General features: G+C 47.4%; 1 protein-coding gene across 13 annotated transcripts in view; it reads left to right on the top strand.

The window, feature by feature from the left end:
• Nucleotides 1-19,739, top strand: part of Banp (BTG3 associated nuclear protein) — a 97,240-nt gene that overhangs the window by 59,779 nt on the left and 17,722 nt on the right. For 9 of the 13 annotated variants that reach the window (XM_074055496.1, XM_074055495.1, XM_074055492.1 and 6 more), the window contains 4 exons: nt 4,033-4,200; nt 7,969-8,099; nt 9,639-9,710; nt 12,224-12,262. In XM_074055496.1, coding sequence (XP_073911597.1) covers nt 4,033-4,200; nt 7,969-8,099; nt 9,639-9,710; nt 12,224-12,262 — 410 coding nt within the window. The remainder of the gene's footprint in view (nt 1-4,032; nt 4,201-7,968; nt 8,100-9,638; nt 9,711-12,223; nt 12,263-19,739) is intronic. The other 4 variants (XM_020184139.2, XM_020184134.2, XM_020184138.2 and 1 more) reach the window with 1 other exon arrangement.

Raw genomic sequence — 19,739 nt, 5'->3', positions numbered from 1 at the left:
CTCTTGTTATCCTCTGCTGTAGTGTGTGTCGTGAGCTGAGATCCTCTCAAGGTAGTTAGCACATGAGATCTGTGCATGTGACCATGGGTTTGCTTGTAAACAGGCTATCACATGGTAGTTTTGACAGTGAGAACATGGTGTGGAGTGATGTTGGGATAGGAAGAGGAGTAAGAAGTGGTTCCCAGTGATAGTAGCCAACCAGACATATATGGGTCTATATTCTTAAAGATAGTGTTACGAGGGCAATTGCCCTAGTCACGACAGTTAGATGAGACAGCCTGGAAGACGGTGGCACGTGAGCTGGGCCTTGTGGGTGGCTTTGTTCTGGTGTGTATTGCTGTGTGGGAGCCATGGCATTCTGGTGGTGCTCCCCTGAAGCCCAGAGAAGCTGTCCTGTTTGTTCAGGGAGATGACTGGGTGCCTGACATGAAGTTAGAGGCTCTGATTTGGAAAGGCACTTTGGATATCCACTTCTAGGACTGTAGGCCTCCTGGACACAGCCTGTGATTTTAGACTTTTTGGTACAGTCACAGAGGGGTGTGTTCGGTTCGCAGGGCTGCCATAACAAAGTACCACACATGGGGGCTTGAAGCGCAGAGTTTGTTCTCTCACTGGCATGGAGACCAGATGCTGGAGGTCCAGGTGTTGGCAGAACCTAGTCTCCCATAAGAGGCTGTCCGCCCTCCAGCTCTGATGGTAGTGGGCGGTTCTTGGCACTCCCTGTCTTGTGGCTGCATAGCTGCACCCCTACCCCCAATGTCACGTGGCCATGGCCATCTTCTCTTAAGGTGTCCGTATGTGTGTCTCGTTCCTCTTCTTATAAGGGTACCAGTCACACTGGAGGGAGAACCCACAAGTATTAATTAATGTCATCTGCAAAGACCCTGGCTCCCGGTGAGGTCACGCTCTGAAGCCCTGGGAAGGGCATGAGTTTTGGGGGGACATTGTTTAACCCAGGGCACAGCATGTGTTTTTCTAAACTCCTATAGTCAGATGCTGCCTCTGTCTGATTCCTCTACTGTGAAATGGCCAGGCTGTTGCACAGGTGCCTTTGAAGGCAAGGACGTAGGCTACATAGGAGCTGCCATTTGTCTGTTGTGAGCCAAGCCTGGCTTCAGGGGACACTGAGTGCACCACTTTGACCAGAGAGCTGGGGGAGGGTTTGGTCAGTTTGTACTGGTGGTTGAAGAGGAGCCTATATGAAAGTGACTATGGGGAGGCCCCCTTCTTAGCAGGGTCCTGGACACTCCTTGGAGGTGACCAAGAGTGGTCATCAGCAGCTCTGAGGGATGGGACACTGTGTCCAGGCTTGTGGGGGACTTTGCACGTGTGGGTTCTCGGAGCACCAGCTTGGTTCCCCATCAGAGGGTGTGGATTCCTGTTATGTCTCTGGGCCAGCCATTATCAAGTCAGTTCTGTAATTTCAAGAAAGAAACTGTTGGCACTCAGTTTCCTGCTTTACTTTCTCCTTGAACTTGAGATTACATTAGCAGCGACTGATAAGACAAATATGCCACCACCCACAAGGAAATGAGATTACAAGCTCTGTTCATTCTTGTCTTCTGTCCCTTTCCCACAGTGACTCTCAGTATCCCTGTGTGAGCTCATTAGGTGAGTTCTTTGGTTGGAGCCTCCAGTGTCAGTGGTGGAGCTCTGGAGGATGTAGGGTAGTCAGCAGTGGTTGAAGGCACCCCTGCTCTGCAGGAATTGGGGCAAGCAGGCAGGGAGGCACCTTCTGAGCCTGGAGGGCAGGCACACTCCTCCCAGAGCCCTGGGCCAAGGGCTGAGGTCCTACTTGCTGTGGTTTGCTTTCCCTGTGAGCTAAGCTGCACTTCATAGGTACAAGGGCTGGTGCCTGGTGGTTCATGTTCCCTGTGCCCTGAAGACTGCTGATGCTATTTATGGAGTCAAGCTGGGGTATCCCTGAAAGCAGAGGCACTGTGAGACCAGTGTGCCTCTTGCCTGGTTGGTCTCCCTGCAGCTGACTCTCCTGGGATGAGGGAGTAGAGAGAGCCTCTTCTCCACCTGAGTGGGCAGTGGAAGCTGGAATCGCTGGCTGGTTCTACTCTTGTCTGTAATTTGACTTGGACAAATGGCCTTTCCTTTCTCTGGCTTTTGCTTCAAAACTAACATGAGGGTAAGAACATTCTTACAGCAGGAGGTTTTTAAATGAGCATCAATAGTGTAAGGTAGTTGGTCAGTAGTGGCCTCCATGGTGACTGGTCGACAGTTGAACTCTCCTGTTGCTGTTCAGCCTTAGGTTCAGTAGTGGTGAGGTCCTTCAGATCCTTCTGTCACTAAAGTTGGTAACCAGCGCACCACTTCACGAGGCCTTCCCTAGCACCTGACACCATATGCAGTGTGTAGAGAGCACTCAGCAAACATTCCTGAAGTGATGATTCCTTGATTGTTTTAGAAGTGATCTGAAAGTTGAATCTAGAGTTGCCACTTGGTTTATGAATTTCTTTTCTCAAGGGAAGGTGGAAAGTGCTGGCGAGGCTTTGGGTGGTGGTTCTCCCTGACACTGAAAATTGTTCCCCACTCAACCCAGTTCCTTTCTATCTAGATCACAGAAATTTGGTTGTCATTGAATGTGTCAAATGCGTCCTCAGCATATGTTCATGAAGAATATTAAGAGGTATCTTTCCAAAACCAAAGAAGCTCTCTATACTTAATATAGCACTTAAAAACAAATACTTCCTTTGTTTGGATTCTTTCTAGTATTTTGGTTTCAGTAGGAACAGATTTTTAGGGCAGAAACTTAACTCTCAGATGGTCTAAACTCAGCACTCTCAGTAGTCAAAATAGGAAGTTTTTCAGTTTAGTCTTTTGATTATTATAATCTTGAATTTCTTATTCCTGTTAATGAAGTTGCATGAGCTAACTAGAGAGGTCACTGTGTTGAAGAGAATGACTTATGTGAGTGAGTGAGATGTGGCCAGGCTTGCAGTTGACTATTGGTCATTCTGTTACCTGCTCCCCAATGGCCTGCTAGAACCTCAGTTTCCTTGTTGCGTGATGGGACCTGGGTGCTGTTCAGTAACAACCTTCAAGAATTTCTGTTCACAGATGTGATTAACACACGTGTTGGTACTAACCAGGGCTTTGCCGTGTGCAGGATGCACTTGGGGGAGATGCACGATGAGGTGCATCAGCCCTGGCCCAAGAACGAAGCGTAGATAGTGCCCTTCTGTCAGGTGTGCAGGGGACTCCAAGAGTAGAAACACCTGAATAACAACACATAGTCTCTGCTCTGAGGGAGCTCATGTTCTATGAAAATGCCATAAAAGGGTAGAGAAATGCATGTGTGAGCACTGCAGCTGCACTCATCCTTCCTGAACAAATATCCAGTATTTACACGTGCCAGGGCCTGCTGGCTTCCTGATCTGCATGGGGACAAAACCAAGTTCCTGTGTTTGAGTGACTCAGGAGTAAATATAGCACATGTGCAAATGCATAGGTAGGTGCTGCTGGAGCTGTGAAAGCAGTCAGGCAGTGTGTGGGGAGGGAGGACATGGAGACGCTGTTGGGGCCTGGACTCCACAGGAGCAGGGAGGGCCCAGTGGACTTGGTGAGCAGAGGGTAGTGGGCTGCAGTAGTGGAACGTAAGTTGTTCGCAATCCTGGATTTGATTCTGTAGGTGAAGGGGACATTAGATGCTATCCGTGAGTTTAGGGCAGAGAGAGAAGTTGGAGGGTGGAGAGTCTGGGACCTGGTGAGGACCTTAGTCTCCCTGGGTGGGGGGATCAAGTCAGGTTATTGAAGAGTTAAATAAGTGGAGAGAACATGTAACTATATTTTGATAAATATTTGATCTTGGAAGGTCCTTATCAACTGGCCAGCTTTCTTCTCTGATAACAAATGGCTTTCTGGCTCATGTTCCTAGATCATCAATCAGCTCTCAGGGGCTCGGACAAGTGTAGGTGGGCTCTCAGCAGCTGTCCCTTTTCTGTGTTCAAGTTGTCCCAGACAGTTGAGGTATAGGAAGAAGGCCTGTATCTCATAGCTTTTGTTTGGGATTTGTCCTTTCAGGTCACCTTTTCTATAAATTTGGAATCACAGAATCTGACTGGTATCGAATCAAACAGAGCATTGACTCCAAATGCCGGACAGCATGGCGGCGAAAACAGCGAGGCCAGAGTCTGGCGGTTAAGAGCTTCTCCCGGCGGACGCCATCCTCGTCCTCTTACAGCACCTCAGGTAGGCTCTGAGGGAAATCCTGCCCTGGAAGGAAGCCTCTGTTCTGGATCCAGAGTGTGCAGTTGAGACTGCTCAGAAAGCATGTCAGCTCTGTCCGCACCCAGCTGATGGGTGAGCCTTCCTGAGGGTTATCCAGGTAGTGGCAGTGGACTGGGCCCAGGCATTCTGAGTCCTGCTAAAGCAGGGGGAGGGTTTGTGCAGGACCTTCCTCCCTCTGCCTAGTTACTTAGCTGCAGAGTGTCCTGCTGGCTTAACAACAGTATTATTATTTGAATGATGACTACAGATGAAAGCTGGGGGGAGTCAGGATTGTCCTTAAGACAACGGAGGTAAATTCTATTAGCATGCTCCTCAGGCCTATGTGGAGGTCTTTTCCTGGGGAAAACTTTCATTAGGAATGCCCTGTGACTTTTTTCTGCTTTAACCGAGACATAGCAAACATTTAACAAGAATGTGAATTAAAGCAATCTTTTTAAACTCCCACAGTAGCTCCCTTGGCAGCAGCTGCTGGAACTTGAGCTCTACTTGGGGGTCAGCTCAGGACCCCAAGGCGGCAATGGGCAGGGCATGCCCTCCTCTAAGTGCGGTCTTTGTCCAGAGACTTTGTTCTGGAAGCTATAAGCCAGGTCACCTGGACTCCCTGAACATCTTCAGGAAGAGGCTTTCCTCCCAGTGTTTTGGTAGTTATCAGATACCTAGCCTTAATTTTGCCAAGGCTCCTGAAGTCAAGGTGGTGCTGTGTGGGCCACACAAGTTGCACTGCTGGGGCAGTGCTTTTTGTGTGGCGAGTGAGAAATCCAGGCCTGGGAATTCTGAGAGGGAGCACTTCTAGGAATAAATGCAGTGAGTTTGATGAAATTCCATACAGTGACTTGTGGCTGTTGACCTGGAGATGCTGAGAGGGTCAGTGGTATAGGAGCAGCTGGCTTGGTAGGTAGACTTCTGCCCGCCTGGGGTTTCATCATTTTCATCCTGGAGTCCACACGGCCCAGCACATAGATAACACTCCGTTCAGATTCTGAAGGAACATGCAGGCCTTTTTCTCCATGGGTGTATTGCTTTGGGAAGTGGTGTGTCCTGGCCTGGAAGTGCTCAGGGAGAGTTGTTGTGGAGCAGGGTGTCTCCAATTTCAGCATGCAGGTTGACCACCTTGGAATCTCGTTCAGTTCAGATTCTGATTGGAGCACCTGGGGAGTGACCTGAAGTTCCATATTTCCAGTAAACATCCCTGTATGCCTGCACTGCTGGCCCTGCCAACAATATGGAGCAAGGCTGTTGAGGGCCTTAAAACATGAGAGGTCATGGGCCAACTGAACTTGAAGTCTGTGAAGTTCAGGTGGTCTGTCCCTCCACTCAGGTGGCTGTGCCTCTTATATGGCTCATTCAGTTTTACGTTTACTCATGAGTGTTTGTTTCTCTTCCAGTTATTAGTGCTTTCTTCAACTGAATGACGAGCTGAGTTTGACAGTGGTTGTATTTATTTCTTTTGTTTCTTTGTAAATTTGTCAACATGTTCTCTAAGATGCCATGGGTCTGCATAGCTTTTGAGCATTGCTGACTCCTTGTGTGTCCTGACCAGCCCTTGTGTCCCGTGTCCCTGGCAGGTCCCCAGGAGAGGCATGAATGAGCAATCCCAGAGTGGCACCTCTTGTGGCTTGACCGACAGACCATTTCTCAGAAGCAGCTACACTCGAGCTGGGTGGCAGGGGCTTGCTGAGTTCTGCTGTCTCACAAAGCTGTCTTCCAGCTTTCTAAAGGATTGCTATTCAGAATGAGAACAGCATGACTTCTATGCCCAAGGGTGGCTAGGGAGGGTGGAGTTCAAGGTGAGGGCTTCCAAGACACCATGTGAGCTCAATTAGCATAAGTCAATTCCTGTAACTTTTAGGTGTTTATTTGTCTAGGAAGCAGTAAGAACTGTCTCTGAGCTGTTACTTCATTTTATGCCACCCCGGTGAACCCAGACACATGGCTGTCTTGTGGACAGTCTAAGGGCTGGCCTCACCAGCCTGCCATCTATCCAATGAGTTGACAGAAACATAGAACACATACTTTTTAAAGTATATTGCTTTGTAAATTCAATTTATTTGTTGTCTCTTTCAATACACTATGTTCTCAGCTAAAATTAGGTGAAGGAAAGCAGTGGTTAGTTCAGAGACCCTTGAGATTTTTGTCATTGTCCTTTGTGCATCTGCTCTGGGCCTAATGATGCTCTTCTGGCATTTGAAGCTAGTTTGGTGTCAGAAATAACCTAGTTACATGAAATTAAGCCAGAATTCCATTCATTTGGAATTGGCAGTGATTCCATTCATCTTTGAATTATCAGCAGACAGAAAAGGAGCTTCCACATAAGTACTGTGAATGAGGTTCTGTGTCAAAAGCAGTCTGTTTATTTACTTAACTAGGTTTTTGTGCTTTTTTTTTTTTGAGGCAGTGTCTTACTATGTAACCGAGACTGATCTTGAACTCTTCCTCCTCCTGCCTCAGCCTGGAATTACAGGTTCTTCTGCCCCCCCACCCCCAACCTCCCACTAGTCTATTTAAAGAGGACTCAGTTATTACCACTGTGAATATAAACCATGAGATCAGTAGCTTCAAAACTTTTAAAAAATCAGTTTATTAAAGCATCTGCACTGTGTTCTGCAGTTTGCCAACACTGTGAACTTTCATAGGTCCTTGAGTTTGAGGGGCTGTGTTTTATCGTTTATACATGCCGAAAGTCCATTGGTGACTTCCAGATGTCCTCAGGTGGACATCCATGTAGGGGCAGAGGACAAGTTCTTGAGAACAACTGCCTGCACATCTGTGTGCAGACCCACATGTTTTGTCACTGTGGCGGCACTCCTTTAAGAATGTACACCATAGAGTCTGTGTACTTTGGCAGCCCACTGTCAGTTATTAAAAATGCACATCAAGCCGGGCACCTGTGGCTCACAACTGTAATTCTAGCTACTTAGGAGGCTGAGGTCAAGAGGATCGCAGTTCAAAGCCAGCCCAGGCAAATTGTTCATGAAACCCCATCTCCAAAATAACCAGAGCAAAATGAACTGGAATGTTCAGCTCAGGTGGTAAAGCAAGAAAACAAACAAAAAGCCAAAACATGACAAGCTTTCCTTCAATAATCAAACATTCTACATCTTTGACATGTCTCCTCCATTCATACCAGCATTCTACTTTTCTCACACTTTCACTAAGTTTTTTATTCCTAAGTTTTTATTCACCAATCATTATAATTCTGCACAGCAAAAATAGGAACATACATTTAAAGCATTTTAAAATTTCTAAGTCCTTAATAAGTTTAAGAAAATTCTGATTGAGGTATCATTACAATTGAAAATACATACAATCTATCAAAACAAATGTATCTCATTTTGATAAACACAGAAAGTAAACTTTGTTGGAAATGTGTCTTTGAGTAGATGGGCAGATTTTCCTCGGAACAATATCATGTATTGTGGTCTGAAACAGGGTTTAACCACAGTGTCACCCTGTTCATTTCTGTGGATGCATCCTGAGGTCTGGTGTTCATTTGGCTAGGTCAATGCGAATAGAAGGGGTTTGGTACAAGAGTGCCATTGAGTCTTACACCTTTTGGGTTCTCGGAAATCTTCTTATCCAAAAGCTTGCTGCCGCAAGTCTAGGAGTGAGGTGTGCCTTTCCTCTTCTGTGGGAATTGAGGCGAGGTTAAGAGGAATTGAGATGGCCCAGGTGTTGCTCTGCCTGTGGAGCCATGCCTGAGTCACCACACCTGCTCCCTGTACCCCACAGAGACTGTGATGGGCACTCCATCGCCCACCGGTGAGCTCCAGCAACCACAGCCACAGGCCCTGCACTATGCCCTGGCCAACGCGCAGCAGGTGCAGATCCACCAGATTGGAGAGGACGGACAAGTGCAAGTAGTATGTGCCCTTCTCCCTGATGTGTCTGCGGGGTGCGGGGAGGCTGCGCCAGTGGTAGGCGCTGGTGGACGGCACACTGATAGCTTCCTGCAAAGGAGAAGATACCATGAGCCTTTAGGTTTCATGGGGGTGGGCAATTGCTGAATGACCTTGTATGGAATTTGCTCCGTGGGACCTCATTGGTCCCTCCTGGTTCATCCCTCATCCTGCAAGAATGTTGGTGTCACCCACGTGTATACAATGTGATTGAGGGTCAGACCATTTGAGAGTCCCTGCTTCTGCCTGTCCTAGGAAACATCATAAACATTTCTCAGTTCATAAACACAGGCACCCTTTTACTGAGGGAAGAGAAGGTTTGTGGGAGCAGAGGAGAAAGCTAGTGGCCTTAGTTTCTGTGCCAGGTTTCCCTTGGGATTGTTTAACATGCACTGGCTTTGTACAGACATTGGTGATAAGTCCAGCCTCAGTCGTTTGTAGTTCCTTTATGCTGGGGGTCCTGTGGCCCAAATTATGATCAGCAGAAGGGCCAGGGGTAAGGGTCCTCTACATACTCCATGTGCTCCTGTGGCAAACAGGTGGTGGCAGAAAGGAAGGAAGACTTTTCTAGAAACTGTGCAAAGGAATGAGGAATTTTAAGGGTACCACTGGGTTTGTATGGTGTTTTTCAAAAGCCTTTGGGGCCTTTGAAGACAGTAGTCATCACTGTGTCCACACTCCTGAGCTCTCTCCTGGAACCAGGTCCTGCTCTGTGAGAAGGAAGCATTGTTGTCACCTGGGTGGCCTGGTGGTACTGCATTTAGCATGTTGCCTGGGAGTGGGTTTTCAGAATATGTGAGGTGGGAGCTTCTAGATGGTGTTTTCCTTCTTCCAAAGGAAATGAAACAGTTATAAATAGGGGATTTAATAAGCTTTCTGAAACACAGGCGCATTGCCACAAAGGCAGTTATTTTCCTCTTACTAGTATGAAAGGGCTTTGAAAGAACTCCAGGACAGATCACTTTGACACAGGTTTACAGGGACATAGTGAAATGGAAGCAACAGAACACCCTGCAGCTGTTCAGGAGCCATTCTGACCAAGGTACAATTTAAAATAAGATAGTGAGTTTCCATTTCATTTATCCTGTTATCTATAAACAAAATGGATTCTTTGGAACCACATTTATTAAGCAAGTTGCTTAGATAGTCATGTGAGTGTTTCTTTGATTTAACAGAATTACCCTTTCCAGTGCAGCACACATGTGACTTCCCTGCCCTTTCAATCCCTGTTCCTGGCATTCCTGGAGCTGGCAGCACATTCTTAAGTTTACTTGTTTGTTAACATTTAAAGACATAGCAGAGTGTCTATGTTGTGTACTAACCATTTAATTTCAGAAGGCCATCTAATGAGCTCGAACTGTGCCCACCTTACACTGCCCTGGTTAGGACTGTCCTTTCTTGAGCTGTGAGCAGATAGTCAAGAATGAGTGTGGCAGAAAATGCTTCTTATTTCCTTTGGTTTGTTTTTCTTCTGATGCTTCTTGGTGTCTTCTCTTGCCGTGGATCCCACAGGGCCACCTCCACATCGCCCAGGTGCCTCAAGGGGAGCAGGTGCAGATCACGCAGGACAGTGAGGTGAGTTCAGCTGCCACCCTCCTCAGCTGGGAGACCATTCAGTAGTGTGTTCAAGGACCACACCAAGTGCAGGACAGTCATGGGTCTGGCAGGGGTCAGAGAGCCTCTGTGTGTTCTTTGGGGTGTGTCTGCCTGGCTTTGTGGTGATTTGGGGAATGTTCTCCTCATCTTCCAGCATGCCTGGGCTGCTTCCATCTGTGGATATAAGGTAGTTGAAAGGAACATAGTTTTCAGTTCAGCCCCAGGGTCTTCAGCTGTGAGGGCAGCAGTGTCACTTGCTGATTTGTGAAAAACCAACTCAGCTGCTGTGCGCAGGCTGCTCAGGGAAGGCGGGGGACCTTAGTATGTGGCCACTGTGGGGAGACAGGACATGGAGGCTCCCCTTCAAGGACTTGGGCCCTCCCAGTCAGTTACTGTGAAGAAGGCTAAGGGTGCTGTGTGCTGTGGCACAGAGGGCGTGAAGCCTCAGGAGAGGGCTGTGGGTGGTGTCTGGCACAGCTTCACCTAGACCCCCATAAGCTGTCCCTGGGCACATCATGAGGGCAGGCATGCACAGGATGAGGGAGCATGGGCATGAGGGTGTGGGTGAAGAATGGAGGATTAATGGGAGCAACGAGGACTGGTCCAGCAAACACACAAACTCACCCATCCTCTACACAGTGGTCTCGCTGGAGTGCGGGCTAAGGCCTTGAGAGCAGTGAGGGTGAAGCTAGAGAAGGCCAGGGCCTTGGAGGCTTTGTCAGCTGCTGCGGGGAGAGGGACCCTGGTCCAGTGGAAGGGACAGTGGCCATGCAGTTGCAGTACTCACTGTGGGGGGGATGGGGACACAGGATTGATATTAAAGGTACAGATGTGGGGGCCAGCCACAATTCCCAAGCACTCTGGACAGAGTCAGAGTTCTTAATTTTCTTGTAGTCACTTGAGTGAGGGTAAACAGGTGCTGCCATAGAAGAGAAAAAAACTACACATTTGTTTTTTAGTTTATGCTAAAAAAATCTTTAGACTACTTTTGATTTTCAGTGTTTATCATCAGCTTTGCCCAGTTCTGGAGTGAGCTTTTCCTCTCACTCCCTTGTTTTGGAGCAAGCTTTCTCTCACTCCTGGTTATTACTAAACCTAACTGGGGCCTAACTGGGGTGACTATCTGGATAGATAGACAGACAGAAGGTGAGATCAGGTGTATTGGGCTCTCGGATGGAGACGCACAACCCTCATTGCTTCTTTTCTCTATCTTTATTCTTTAAGGCCTTGCTCCTTCACAGTTCTTTAAAACCTTGCTTTTAAATCTTCTTTAAAACCTTGTTTAAAACCTCTTTCCTTAGACTTGCTCTGTCCCATGTTTTCTCTTAGCTTTCTTAAAGTCTTGGCCCTCAGGCTTGCTAGCAATTCTCCTTTAGCAGTTCTTTTCCCTTCAGCAATTCTTTTCCCTTCCAAAAGCCTCCCACACCAAAAAACCAAAAGCTCAAAAGCCATCCCCATCAAAAAGCAAAAAGCCTCTGAAGCAAAAGCCTCCTGTCCTCCTTCAGTGAGTCTTTTACACCCAGTGGTAAACAGGGTGGAGCAGCAGTTCTCCGGGAAGGGCGTGACACTGTAACAGGAGAAACCTGCATTCCTGCTTCTCTGAAACAACTTAGGAGAAGCAGCTGTTCTGCATTTCCCTCTTCTGTGGCTGGGGCTGTGCCAATCTCAGCCTACAGATAAACATCTTAGGAAAAGCAGCTGATCTGCATCTCACCTTGCTTATGTCCACTTCTCATAGGCTTCTCATAATCTACTCCACACTGTTCAGTTTTCAAAACTGAATCTCTCCTATAAATATGATTCAGTATTTTTGTTTCCATTAAGAATTGAATGCAATCAATTAGAACATTGCTGATGTCTTCACGGATCACTTTGTGGTGTTATGGTGTGTAGTCATCTTCTAATGATAAATCTTGCCTTTGTTCATTTGAAATTAATTATTTTGTTAAAATGAGCGTATCTGCAAAGAATCATTTAACAGCGCCTACTAGACTTGAAAAAGTTCTCTTGTACAAGTGGAAGTGACTTTCTGTCCGTTGCTTCTGAGCACACTGCAGCCGGGGTCATTATCGCATGTGTGAGTGCATTCCTGCCGTGAGGATGCAGCACCTCTGTGCAGGATGTCCCTGCTGGGAAAGATGGCAGCCAGTGCACAGAACCATGCTGTGCTACTGCCTGTTCTCCCTGTGAATCTAAAATTGTTTTAAATAAAAAGTGTAAAAAAAAAAAAAAAAGAAATTCTCATTTTGGGTCAGGGTACAGAGAATGGTCCAAGTTTGTTTGTTTGTTTGTTTTAAATACGAGGGAAAAACATCTAGAATCTCAGCATAAAATTTAATTATGTGGGTTTTATTGCTACAAGGGCTTGGGCATTGTAGATTAGTGGTTTCCTAGCTATTCCCACGTGTCACACGGAAGTCCTTACTCGGGTTTAAGCATGTCATGGAGCCCTTCTTGCTCTTGATCATTTCCTGTCTTTGTTCACTTTGCAGGGCAATCTGCAGATCCATCACGTTGGCCAGGACGGGCAGGTAAGAGCTCACCTGTTCTCACTGCACTCCTACTCACTGTGACCTGCACGATCCCCTGGCCTATTTGCTGGCATGAGGCACTCCATTGCTATGGTGGGGCAGCTTCTGTGGTGAAGAGCTGGGGTTGAGAAGGACTGGGACCACTCAGGTGCTTGACAGGGTGTGCAGAGTGGGGTTATGGGGTTCCATGTGTGGCTTGGGGGAACTTGTGGCAGTTTTTGCCTCGTAGAGGAAACTCCCCTGGGTTTGTTTTACTTTCTGCAGTTATGTGAAAGTTGGTGATCACGTTCACATAGGTAGCTGAGTGTAGGACAAGTGGGTTTTCTTCCTGCTTACTGCTATCAAATTCAAATCCCTTCCTATTTTCCTAACCTGAGAGAGGAAGAGCAGCTTCCATTGAACACAACTGATAGGCATTCCGTGTCCAGTGAATGAAGTGCCCTGACCTGTGGGCCCTGGGAGGGATTTGCTGATGAGGAGGAAGGGCAGTGCTGGTGGCTGTGAGGGCTTGTTCTGTCATGGTCTTTGAAGACTGCTGGGTCTGTGAAGAAAGAGTCCTTTGGCCTTCCTGTTTTGAGAAACATAACTCAGGAAGGTGGCAAGGACCAGGTACACTGAGCTTGCTCATCACCCTTGAAAGACTCTGTGGGTCCTTCCCCATCTCCCCAGCTGGGAGAGCATCATGGGGCTGGGGAACAAAAGGCAGACACACTCTGGGGTGCTTTCCACCCCAGGAGGCACCCTGACTAGTGCTGCATGCTCAGAAGCATCTGTTTAAATGGGCTTCTTAGTTTTCGGGGCACACATGGTGGCAGTCAGGTGGGCTGCAGCAGTGTTAGTGTATAAATATAAAACAGCTTCTCTGGGAGAGAGCCCGAGCCAGAGAAACACAAAGCTGAAGATTTAGGACCCACAGTTGTTCCTGTCGAGCTTGGCCATTGGTGACAAGGGCTCATCAAGCCTGGCCGAAGTTGCCTTCCATTGCCTTCCTCTTGCATGATTCTCACCTTCAGCTGGGGCAGCAGAGGATCGGCCCAGCACTCAGTGGTTTCTCTGTTTTCTACAACAGAGAAACGGTTCGTATTTACGCAGGTAGTGGAATTGCACCATAGTCAAAATGTGTCTGTACTTTACTGTGTGAGAAAAGCAAGGCTTGTTACCTTTGATATTCACTGTGTTTGTTTTTTGGTGGTACTGGCATTTGAATTCCGGCTCGTGCTTGCCAGATAGGTGCTCTAACACTTGAGTCACACCCCCAGCTCTTTTTGCCTTACCTGTTTTTTGGGATAGGGTCTTGCATTTATGCTCAGCTGGCCTGGATCACGATTCTCCTATTTTCACTTCCCATGTAGCTAGGATCACAGGCACACACCACCATGGCCAGCTATTGGTTGAGATGGAGCCTTGCAAATTTTTTGCCTGGGCTGGCCTTGCACCCTGATCCTCCTGATCTCTACCTCTCAAGTAGAGCCACTGTTGGAGTTCCCCAAAGCAGAGCTTTCCTGATTTCTCTCAGCACACCCTTCCCACAGTGACAGGAGCCTGTCAGTGCTGGCCATGACTTACCACTCATTTATGGTCTTTTCCTGCCTCACTGCAAAGTAAACAACCTTCTGCCCTGATCGCTTTTATATTACATAGTACTATACACCATCTGATTGCCTTTCCTCCAAATCTCACACTTTTTCCTCCCACTCCTAATTGCCATCATGGATGTGGACCTCAGGTCAGAGCCCACTCACGGGAAGGCCAGCACCAACATGCATGGTACCAGCCAGGCTTCAGTGCCTGGCGCCTTCTCCTTTTTTGAAGGAAGGTGCCTTTTCTGGCTAATCTCTTTAGCCAGTCCTTTCTTGTTTTCTGATTGTGGAAAATCTGGTTGTATTTCATCACTTGGCTAGTTCTTAAACCTATTAGATTACCCTGCTTATAATGGCTTTGCTTTCCAAACTGACGAGATAATTGTGAAACAGAATGATGTTTCAAAAGGCACAAAACACCCCACTCACCTTGATGTCCCTGATGGGCCAGAAACCCAGACTCGTGCTGGGGGAGAGTCTGCCCCGCTCCACCTCCCCCGTGCTCACCGTGGGCTCTTTTCCCTCTAGCCTGACTCTGATCTTCCTTGGTCCTGGAGTGAATGTCGGTGTTTGGTTTACTGAAGACTGTCAAGTCACACTTACTCCAGATTTATGGAGAAGAGGTGCTAAGTGAAAGAAGGTTTTTCTGAATTGCAAATGCTTTTAAAGACCTTTCTGTGATTGCTTTCTGCAAATCTATAGATCCACTGCCATTATGTCACTCAGATGTGGTGGGAAGTGGTCAGGACAAGGACAATATGACTCTGCTATGAGGAGGGACAGCGTCGCAGGAGGCCAGGGCCTCGGGCACTGGAGGTGACAGTCCGGTGAGATTAGAGACACTGTACTTTGCCTCTAGGGGCAAAGTTTGCCTTGGCAGATCTGCCATGTAAGGTCATACCTATGATAGCTGTGAGTGAGAAAGGTCAGGAAAACCCAGCAGAGAATCAGAAGCTTCAGGAAGAGTCTGGCTGGCCACGGGGGTGCAGGTGTGGGGAAGCATGGGACTGTGTGGGGCCTGTGTCGCCTCCCCGAACCACCCTTCCAACCCTGGAGGGCCTTGGACTGCCCTCCGGGAGTGCTGGCTGTCAACCATTCTAGCCCTTATTTTCTCTACTATTTGCCAGTTGGTCAACTGTGTCCATCAGTCCCCACTCTGAGTTTGCATTGCCTGTATTGCCTTCTGGGTTCATGCTATAATGTCCTACTCAACAGCATTGGTGGCTAGAAGAGTGGGGAGGCTGTGAGGGGATACCCTGGCGCCCTGAACTTTAAACTCAGCTGACTGTTTTTAAAAATTACTGGAGCCACTTGGCTAGTTTCTGAAAGTTGTTACTGTCTCACTTCTTGGATGGAGACTTCACATCACACATAGCTCTGGCTTCTTTCAGAGGTGGATAAACATATTCGGAATCTAGTGTTGGGCTTCATGAAGCAGAGCCTGTGGTGCGTGCTGTCCTCTCCCTCGTTTGGGCAAGTGTCTTCTTGCAGTGGTTGTTCTCCATCCCTCATGTGAACTGCAGTTTAAGGAAGCACCTAGATGGTGACGTGTCAGAGTTGAGTTTAAGGTGCATTCGCCAGGCACCTTAGAATGAAAGCAGGGGCCTGAGCCTGGGCCTCAGCTGTTCAGATGCCAGAGTGTGGCTTTGTTCCAACTGGTTCTTGTTCAAAGTCAGCTTTGAAAAAATTGGCACATCATTAACCTGATTGAAGCTGCTGATTTCTTTTGTCTCCCATGTAGCCCCAGATCCCACTGGAGTGTGGGTGATAAACTGCAGCATGTGCTCCATAGTGTCTTTGTACTCAATGCATATTTTAAAATTCATCATCTACTGTCCTAGGATGAAGATCAGTGGAGTAGGAAGGGGCCATCAGAGTGGGAAGGTTTCAGCAGGGCTGTCACTGCCCTCTGGTTAGTGTGAGCAGTTGTGGGGTCAGCTAGCATGGAGCTTGGGCTTTGTGTAGCAACCCAGATCAGGGTCAGGCAGTCCATACCTTTGGGGAGACTCTGAGGCTGAGGAGGGGATCCTGACCTGGCAGGAGCTCACAGAGTGAGAGCTGCATGTGTAGATAAACTGTGAGGTGTGTTTGGTGATTTCTTGTCTGAGGAACTTCGGTTTACACAGTTAGCGTTAGGTATAGTAGAATTTTTAGTGTGTTGTGGTTTTTCAGAAATTCTGAAAAATAAAAGGCCCTTCAAAAGCAAAGAACCACAGGTGTTAGAATTGGCAGTGAGGTGGATGGCATTATTTTGTGTGCATTTTAAATGATAAATGGTGGCCCTTTTCTGTGAGATCATGGAGACTTCTTAAGGCTGATAAACTGGCACACCCCTTCAGGAAGGCCCTGGTGGCTGATTTGTGTCTCATCCAGTCACTTTGCCCTGGGAGCCTGATCGTTGGTGGGAGTCATCACTGCTCTTTGGGATTTTTTGATGTGGGCTGTGTCTGTGCCCTGGCTCCTGAGTGGGCTACCAGGGAGAGTTGCTTTGCATTCTGAAGTGGCATCAGCATGCCTGTGCAGCCATGAGTATGCGTTCATGCTGGAAGAGGGTGGAGGAGATAAGGGGGTCTCCTGGTATCCTGAAGTTTAAACTCAGCTGACTCTTTAAAAATTACTGGAGCCACTTGGCTATTTTCTGAAAGTTGTTACTGTCTCACCTCCTGGATGGAGACTTCACATCACACATAGCTCTGGCTTCTTTGGGACTCTCAGCCATGGTGAGAAAGTTGTTTCACATTATGGCTCCAGAATCTTTCTTGCTGTTCTCTCTCTCTCTCTCTCTCTCTCTCTCTCTCTCTCTCTCTCTCTCACACACACATACACACACACTCAGAACAGTTTCACACTAGTGTTGAGCATTGCTGCATGCTAATTGCTTTAACACTCTTCATTCTGTTTTCTGTTCTTCTTTTCTCTTTATTTTCTTTTCATGTCTCAAATGTCAGTTATGATATACCACACTGGTTTTGTGCCCCACCGTCTGAAAACACTAACATATTTTTCTTTTCTTAAGAGCCTTTCAGCTGTTCTAATTATGTAATTTTCAAAAATTCACTACTATGTTTAGTTCACACTATAAATATTAATAAATTTTTCCTCATTTTGATAAGTGAAAAGATAAATCTTGAATTATGCTAGAAATCTTTGGTATTTTTATTTTTGGCAGCCCTGGGTTTTTCCTTTTTTTTTTTTTTATTTTATCGTTTTTACATTTACTCACATGTGTATATATTGAATATACACATGAAACTCAACCACAGCTGTGCTCACCTAAGAATCTCCTACTTCCTGCACTAAGACTGTGCACATGGGAGACATTGGCTTCCACACAGCTCACACCTGCTGTACTCTGGGCCCAGCCCTGCCTCTGAGAAGCTCAAAGTTTGCACACACTGGTAGCAACAGACTTAGAGGAACAGCATGTTCCTCCCCTCCCCTTCCTCCACCCTCTGAAATCTTTTTAAAATTCACTTTCAAGCTTAAGGAAAATGGTTATAAACACACTAGTCTTAGCATATTCTCAGAGCTTTTAATCTAGGTCAGGAAAATGAGGATTCCTTGTCACTTCAGCACTGTGGTGTGGTTCCTTGCGCTCTCAGGAGTCCCTGTCTCTGGTCTTGGTGGCTCACTGTCCACGCAGTTGGTGGTGGGGGTGGAAATGACTCTGTGTGCTCTCTGTTTGCAGGTGACACTGGGGCAGTTCTGTTCTTGTGTGTGTCTAGCCCTTCCTGCAGGGGGTCTGGGACAGAAAGGAGCCCTGGTCCTGCAGGGTGCAGGCTCAGCTAGTCTGGGTGGGGAGTCTGGGAGGGTGGCCCTAGGGGTTTCCAAGCCAGCCTCTTTCAGTTGCAGGAAGGACTTTGAGGACCCTATTCAGTGTCTGTGGGACCCATAACCTGAGTCAGTCAGTTGAAATTGTCTGAGGAAGGTGAGGGTACCAGAGTACGACCTCTGCCCAAATGGCTCTTGGTGGTGGGGAGTGGGGCAAGAGCACTTGAGCAGAGGATAGGAGGCAAAATGTGGTACCCTCCCTACTGCTTGTGACCCAAAGAGGGCCCAGCTTGTAGGGCAGGTCTCTTGGAGAAAACTGGTTTATTGGGCTTGAAGGTGGTTCTTCTGCTCCATGTCTGCCTCCTAAGTTGGATTGTCAGCCAGGAGCTCAGCTGGGCTGGCAGTTGCATGGTGTTCCTGGACCAGGCACACCATGTGGAACAGCACAGCAATGGGGTTCCAGGCGGGCCAGTCCAAGCTGCAGCCCCCCTGCATACTTCTGTGGAAACTGTGTTTTCCTTGTAAAATTGAGCAGTGCCCTCACCTGCACCTCTGGTCTGAAGGTTGAGATATGGGACCACCTGCAAAGGGGGTACATGCCGTTCTTCAGAATCTGTCGCCCATCAGTGTGTGCAAACTTTGAGCTACTCAGAGGTAGGCCAGGGCATAGCGTACAGCAGGTGTGAGCTGTGTGGGAGCCAATGTCTCCCTTGTGCATAGTCTCAGTGCAGGAAGTGGGAGATTCTTAGGTGAGTCACAGTTGTGGTTCAATTTCAGAAATTATCCTCAAAAAATCACAAATCTGTCTGTACATCCTCTGCCTCTGGGCTGAGGGAAACTTGGGGACTGCCCTAGACAGCCACCTCCATGGTCTTGTGCCCTATCTGGGACTGGATCCTAACAGGACAAGGGAAGGCCAGGCACTTCCCCTAACAGAGGCTTGTTGTGTGAAGCAGGGTGGCCTTCATGCCAAACGGGGACCAACTACCAAGACCTGTTGTTGGATTGCTCCTCCGTTGTTTGTTGGAGCAATAGGAAGCTCGCTTCAGGCTTGAGTGGTGATGACCTAGTCAGTAAAGCAGATTTGTTATTTGTGGGTCTCTTGTTTGTCCCTATTAAGTTTCTTGCTCCTTTGCCCCATGAGTTATAACACAGAAGAATCTTTCAAGTCAGCCAAGGGCCCAGGAAAAGCTGGATGCAGTTTTTGGCTAGGAAGGATAGTGTAATCTTTTAAAGAGAGAACTTGGATGAAATGATTGCTTACATTTACATTTTTAGCATTTTTAGTTAGAGGGAACAGAGGTGTCTCTGAAGGGGCTCACCGTTAGCTGAGGCTGAATTAGCTTCATAAGAAGCCCTGATGACACTTCCGGAGGTCTGGCCCCACTTCATGCTGGCTGCTGCATCCCGACCCGCCTCATGCTCCTGGCACTCCAGATGCTAAGACAGAGGCAATAGACCTTGTGGTTGGAGGGCTGTTTTTGATGGATTTTTAGCACTCTCAACTGTACTTTTAAAAGATTAAGTAAGACTTTGGGAGACTGGGGGCGTGGCTTAAGTCGTGGGGCACCTGCCTAGCAAGCATGAGGCCTTGAGTTCAGCATGAGGCCTTGAGTTCAAGTACCACTAAATTAAAAACAAAGTACCAATATTAAAAACAAATGTCATTAATTTATATTCTTCACTGTACTCAGTACAGTGTACATTGTCCCTGTTGAGTGAACGGACTTGGTAGTTATGATTCTAAACAAGCACTTAATTAGTTGAAGACATTTGGAAATACTCTTCTTCCACTTTAAGCCATTTAAAAATGTAGCATGTGTTCACTAATTCTTTAATTATGACTAATAACTGAAAATGTATAGAATGGTGCTCATTTAAAATCTCCAACTCAACAAGCTGAAGAATCTTGGCTCTGAATACTTTTCATTTCTTGTTAGTAGGATCCAGTTTGGAAGTTGAGTTTTCCTGTCACCATTTTTAAATGTGTCTGTTTTTCTTGGTGGCGGGCACTGTGCCATGGTGGGAGGGACTTCAACCTGCCATGTGAGTTGTTCAGGGGGTGGCGCAGCCAAGCTGCTCTAGCAGCAGACCTGTGCTGGGCTTTGTTGTGCCGAGCATTAGTG

The sequence above is a fragment of the Castor canadensis genome, chromosome 15 (assembly GCF_047511655.1).
Source record: "Castor canadensis chromosome 15, mCasCan1.hap1v2, whole genome shotgun sequence".
In the NCBI taxonomy this organism is placed as follows: Eukaryota; Metazoa; Chordata; class Mammalia; order Rodentia; family Castoridae; genus Castor; species Castor canadensis.
Note: the sequence above shows the minus strand (reverse complement) of the source record. Positions and strands in the feature narration are given on the sequence as shown.